This window comes from Acomys russatus, chromosome 32, assembly GCF_903995435.1.
Source record: "Acomys russatus chromosome 32, mAcoRus1.1, whole genome shotgun sequence".
NCBI classification, from domain to species: domain Eukaryota; kingdom Metazoa; phylum Chordata; class Mammalia; order Rodentia; family Muridae; genus Acomys; species Acomys russatus.
In genome coordinates, this window is record NC_067168.1 from 49,420,049 (window position 1) to 49,426,688 (window position 6,640).

The 6,640-nt window shown below is 43.0% G+C and overlaps 1 protein-coding gene across 1 annotated transcript; it reads right to left on the bottom strand.

Moving 5' to 3' along the window:
• Nucleotides 1–991: 991 nt before the first annotated feature.
• Nucleotides 992–2,062, bottom strand: LOC127184177 (C-C chemokine receptor 1-like protein 1). The gene has a single exon (XM_051140421.1). The coding sequence runs from the start codon at nucleotides 2,060–2,062 to the stop codon at nucleotides 992–994; it is 1,071 nt and encodes a 356-aa protein (XP_050996378.1).
• Nucleotides 2,063–6,640: the final 4,578 nt, after the last annotated feature.

The window sequence follows — 6,640 nt, forward strand, 5'->3', positions numbered from 1 at the left end:
TTCAACATAGCATAAAACAAATGAAATAAGTAGATATGACAATGATAGTAATTTATGATGAATAAAGCATAAAAAAAAAGAAAGTCTATCTCTTTTCTAGCATGAGATAAAAATCAGTAAATGGAGTTGTTAAACCCAGTGAGGTCTCCCAGGAGAAGCAGATGGAATGGGACTACCAGGTAAACCAATTCCATGGTCAAGCATGGTAAACTTAGTCCAGAGAGTTTTCACACCACACATATTAGCACTGCTGCTAAGCAAAGACAAATCACTTGGAGGTATTTCTCCAGATTAGTACCCAGAACCTGCAGAATTAGGAAGGTGACATGGAGGTTAATGTAATATAATAAATATAATATAATATATGTATTATTATATTATATTAATTATATTATGGTATGTACCAAGAGACCTGTTCCCTTTAGGGAGAAGAATATAAACAGGTGAATATCCTTCCCTATTTACTTGCCAGAAATCTTTGGTTTTAGGAAATATAAAATTCCATCTAAAGACTTCCCCGTTCAAATGACAAAGAAGTGCCTCAATAGATCTCAAACGCTTTGACCTTGAGTTCCAGGGTTTCCAAAAGCCTAGGCCACGCAGTGGAACATGGTGGAGGAGGCATCTCTGATCTGCCATTGACTTCCAGGTCCAGAGTACAAGTAGTTGTGGGTTCAACTGGCTCCATAACCATTGGGAGTGGCATTCACTTTGTTGCCAGTGCTAGTGGACACAAACCCTACCTCCTGTTGTTCATAAGCCCTTCCCTGGAACTGTTGTCCCAGTCTCTGGAATGTCCAAATATGCTCACACATCTCCTTTCTGACAGGAAATTGATCATGGCAAACATTAAAGAGTTGACTTCTATCTAAGCTACCTGCAAGGTCCCTCTGATCTACAAGACAGTGGCTCCTCAGTCAGTATCTGTCTTGGAGAAGCACACTGTCTTTTCACTCTCTCCTTGGCCTTTGTTGGCATCCAGAGATCCAAGTTAGAGGCCAGCAGAGAGCTCATTATCCCCTGTGGATGGAGACACGGCATTAGCCCTCTGTGTTCGGTCTACAGAAAGGAAGGGCAGCCATTTTGCCAGGGTTATAGCTGTCTGCCTCTGAAACAGCTGCCTGAGGTACTTCCGGAAGCGCTCACCCACAAAGACATAGATGACTGGATTGACACAGCAGTGGGTGTAGGCGATTGCCTCAGTTACCATCAAGGCCAGGTCCAGCTGCTGGCTTCTCTCACAGCTGCTGGTGAAAAGGAAGTCTTCAAAAGCAGAAACAAATGCAGCCAGATAGTATGGGGTCCAGAGGAGGAAGAAGAGAAGTGTAATAACGAAAATCAGACGCATGGCTTTGGCCTTCTTCTTATTGGGTCTTCTGTGCAGAACATTGATGATCCTCGTGTAGCAGATGATCATGGCCAACAGAGGCAAAATGAGCCCAAGGAGGTTCATTGTTAGAGCCTGAGACCGCAAAAAGTATTTCAGGCTCTCTCTGGGCAGAACCGCTCTGCAGGTATGGTAAGTGAACTCCAGTTGGGCCTTGAAAAAATACAGACAAGGAATGGAAGCCAAGATGGCCAGGACCCAGGTGACGATGCTGGTGATGATGCCAAAAGTGACAGTCCGGGCTCGCAAGGCAAACACAACATGGACAATGGCTAGGTACCTATCGATCGTGAGCAGCGTGATGAAAAGCATGCCACTGTACAAGCCCAGGTAGTAAAATCCAGAGAGGAACTTACACATGGCATCACCAAAAATCCAGTCTCCTTTTATGATATAGTCAATCCAAAAAGGTAATGTGAAGAGGAAGACCAGGTCAGAGATGGCCAGGTTGAACAGGTAGATGCTGGTCATGCTCCGAAGCCTCCTGTGCTGCATGAGCACCAGAACCACCAGGATGTTGCCTATCACGCCAACGATGAACACCAGGGAGTACAGGGGAGTCAGCACCGTTATTCCAAAGGCCCGCACATCCATGCTCACACATAAGATTCCAGGCATGTAGTCATTGCTGGCGACTGTGCTGTAGTGGGACTCTGTACCAGCTGACACCTCCATTGTAAACTCTTCTGCAGGCCAAGAGCAATGCTCGCTATGCTTACTTTACTATTAAACACACAGGACTCTGGAAAGCAAAGATGAGGAGATGGTTACATTCCTTCAGCCAACAGAACTATTTACTAGTGCCTAGAGTTTACCAAACCCTGAAGTTGAAGTGGTAAAAGGGGGGTGCCACATCCCTTCTGCCCACCATAACCCGGTAATCTAATACAGTCACAGAAAAAAACCAAGTGTGTAAATAAGTTACTTAATGATTTAACCTGTAGGTGTGTAAGGAAAACACAAAAGGGACTTTACCTTACTGTGCAAACTAAGGATTACTAAGTGACCCCCTGCCCAAGGGCTTGGACACTGGGCTTAGTATTCAAAACCTCTTGAGGTTATACTTTATTCTCATTTTAGAGGTGATGACTCAGAGGGGCAGAGTGCTGGGAACGGTGTCCCAGGACACGGAACGGTGATAATGAGACTTGGTGTTGAGATCCGATATGCTCAAACCCAGCCCTGCAGCTGATGGACTTCCCCAGCTCTAACCAAAGTGCAGGCTCTGCTCCTGGAGTTTCCATAAGGGTTCTAGAAAGAGGGACCATCTTGACAAAGAAACAACTTCATGGATTTTAATCTGTAAAAGTTCTCAGTGAGAGGGAAATGGCCTTGTCAGCACCTGAAAAAGTTTCACTTCCTGCTTTCTCTCCTCTCTCTCTCTCTCTCTCTCTCTCTCTCTCTCTCTCTCTCTCTCTCTCTTTCTCTCTCTCCTTCTTTTCATGATCATTGCCTAAGACACTGGGGTTATAAATGTCATTTAATAAACAGGACCATGAATGGTGTGTAATGATGAAACCATCCCTTTCTGACATAGATGAAACAGTGAGTTCCTAGTAAGCCAACCCATGATGTTATAAGTTGAGACTCAAGGTACCAGGTTGGTTGGTTGTTGTTTGGCTTAGCTCAATCCATATCATGTGATGCTCCTGCTGGCGCTGAAGAGGCAGACACTCAGCTTGACAGTCAGACTTCTAGATAGGCTGACAGCTCTATGGCAGAGTCAACAAAAGTTGGGATGCAATGTCATCTGGGGAAAGGTGGCCCTCAGGAGCCCAGATCCTTGGGCACTCTAGCAACGGTGAAGGTGGGTTGGGTTCAGCACTATCAGATGCCATGTTCAACAGCCACCTGCCTAAGGAGGGACCTTAGCTCTATCTGCTCTCCCTAAGTTGTCAGTTTGCAGCAGTTCCAGGGCACACTGCTGCTAAGGAGAAATGAGCCTGCCTGTGGTTGGAGGAGAAACCAAAGGCTCATGTTGCCATCGACTCTCCCAGGCCTGTGAATAGCTTCTTGTAGAAGTCTGCTCCAGGGCCCTGCACAGTACTCATGTGTATCCTAGAGCCTGAGCTCTTCCAGTAGCAGTGTCCCATAGCCTGTTCATTTGTGGAGTGTCTGGGAAGAGATGCTAAGAGGTACTCAGGCCCAGCGTGATGCCAGGTACTTACTGTGGCTCAAAAGAGTCAGCTGTGTGCATTTGTTCCATCTCCACACAGTTTGTGGACGATTTGCAACTGGCCACCGCAGAAATCAAGAAACATTACCAATCAGGGCTCTCCATTCCAGGGAGAGGCCATTTTTGTGCATTTTCTAGCAGCTCACTATCCAGGCCCTCTTGTTGAATAACCCAGGCTTTCATATCCTAATATGGGAACTTAAGGAGCAATAAATGCTGTCTACAAAAACTTCCATCTCTTTTTTGAAAATCTAACACTGCCTCCAAAAACTTCTAAGGCATGCCTATATTTGGGTATCACAAATATATACATTTTCTGAGCTTTTGTCCCAGAATCCCATGTACTTTTTCTAGCATATCCAGACAGGGTCAGGAAGAACCCTGTCCCTAGGATTTTAGCTTGGGTAATGTTAATTTTCTCTTACTAAGAGGGTATAACAGGCCCTATCCTATATGCATATATGCACATGCTCACTTCTTTTATATGGTACATTTATATAGTGGAAAGGTGTGTATTAGACAAGAGAGAAACATGTAAAGAGCAGAGCCTACTTTGTTAGGTAGGGAGGCTGTATTCTGTCCTAAGTTATTCTGATGGACTTGAAGCTAGACAAATCCTTGACAGGCAAACAGGTAAAGAAATGGCTCACAGATAGATAATAAGTATGGCAAATTTCTGGCTTCTTCTTTACCCTACTGATCTGAGACAAAGGCCATAGGGACTCGATTCTGGCTGATTGGTCCAGACTGGTCAGATAAAGCCATTCATGAACATGTGTACTTGAAGTTGTAGGCTTATCCACTACCCTTCTTTGACACATAAAATGCCTCAACTTAACTCTTTGTGGATGCTTGATCAGCCCATCTAGGGTCTTGTTACATGGTGCCCTCAGGCTAGTTAAGAGTCTCTGAAGGTGCATTCCACATGTGACTAGTACTTCTCCTACAGTCTCATACAAAGTCAAGCTATACTCAAGGAAGAGCTAAATAGTCACCGTGTAAAAAGGTGAGAGGTTGAGAAGTTTTAAGACCATTCTTTAACTTCTACCCCGCTGGTGAAGTTTATTTGAGGGCCCCAGCCAAGGAATTCCTTGAACTCCCTTTATGCAACCATCCTCATGATTAGCTGCAGTGAGAATTTTTGACTTCTCATGACATTTGACACAGAAATGTCATGGCAATATGTTTTGTTTTAATCCCAGGTGTGGGATATGGAGCTTCTTCAGATTTTCCATAGAAACTAACTATGATTTGCCTCATGCTTTAGCAGGGGTATGATATTACTAGCTGAAGATAGTTTACATTTGGAATTTTTGGGACTCTTCAGAGGCTATATAAATGCCAGAGCCCCAAGAGAGGTAGCTGTGGCGGCTGCTGCCACCACTGCTGATGTCATACTGTTCCTGCTGCTGTTTGCTGTTTGCTCTTGCTGATTGATAGACTGCTAGTTGCTGGTTGGAGATATCCTGACAACCAAGATTGAATTTTCCTCAAGGAACTTGGTGCCCCTAATCAGCAGAAAGTTGTCTAATAATATCAGTGTTCCTTTCCCCCTCTAACTTTCTTTCTTTCCTACCTGGTGTTGGGGATGGATTTGAAAAGGGTATAGGTGGTGTAGTGATGTAGGAAAAAGAACCCAAAAAAGTAGCCAAAATTCTAGTTACAATCAGTTCCTGGATCTTTCTACTTCCAGTATCTTCAGCATTTCACAATCTGTATTTCAAGAATCCTAGCCTCTGACCACCACTTTCTTCCTTGTCCATATTTTGTAATACCTTTGATGAAAAAGGCCTTTGGCACTAGTGGGACCTGAATGCTACTGACATTCAAATTTTCCACAAACTTTCAACCTCACCATATCTTTCTCATCCATCATCCTAATACCTATGAGTAGACAATAAAATCCATTTCTTAAATACAATCTCAACTGCTTCACCTCATGTCCAATGAGCAAAATCTCAGACTTCATTAGATCCAACTCCCAACACTCATGATGTTTAATAGACTCGAAAAAAATCATGAGCCATATTTAAAGAGTATATTAAAAGCCGTAATTAAGGTCTATCAGTTGCATTTCTATCCACAGGTCATTATTTAGAAACTTCTGCCTTTCCCTTAATTCTCCAACATCACCTCTGAAAACCTTGTCTTCTATTTCACTGAGAAAATAGGATCTAAACTTTCCGCTTCCTTGCCTGTTCCTTGTTACTGTTCAACTCTGCTTTAGCCCTGTTTTATAAGTCAACTCTATAAACCCCAAACTAATTCCCTCTCATTTTGTGCAAGATCCCAGACTATCTCATCCATTCACGACCACAAGCTAACATTTTTTCTCTTATTAGTTGTTACAATGGCCCTAATGTATGATTTCTATGAGCATATACACATGTATTACTTCTGTTTTAAACAAGCAAATAAATATCAAAAGAAGAAATTCTCTCTTGATGCTGCTTTCATCTCTACGTACTCCATTTGCTCACTCTTCTTTTACAGTAATTACTTGAAAGAGTTGTCTTTATTTTTGTTTATTCCCTTTGTTTCTGTTCTTTCTGGAACTGAGTTTCTGCTGCTGGTTCCTGTTTAATGTCCTACCTTGAAGCCGTGTGTGCTCCAGGCACAGCCTTTGAGCCTGGGCTCTCACTTCCTTCATTTCTAAGTATATGCTATTTTCTCAGTAAGGTAGTCTTTAACTGTCTTATGTAAAATAAAATTCGTGGCTCATTCCTTGCTTTACTTATCACTACCTAGCATACAAAAACATAATTTAGTTATTTGTTTATAGTTATCCAATGCACACAAGCTGTGAGGAAACTATAATGGTCTTTCTTCTGTTCATAGCTATACCTTACGTGGTATGTGTTCAATGGGCACATTAAGTGATTAAAAATCCCAGGTTGGAGGTTTGGCTATAAGGCTGGTTAACTGAGCAGCTAGGGTGCTTGTTCAGAGACTCAGATTTCTCCTATACACTTTCTTCCTTGCTCTGTTTAGAGAAGCTTCACTTGGGGCAACCAGATGGCTTCTCTTATCAGTTGGAAGGCATAAGGAAGCCTGGACAGACACTGTGAGGCAACAGT

Coding starts and splice junctions, on each gene's coding strand:
- LOC127184177 (XM_051140421.1), bottom strand. CDS start 2,062: ATGGAGGTGTCAGCTGGTACAGAGTCCCACTACAGCACAGTCGCCAGC.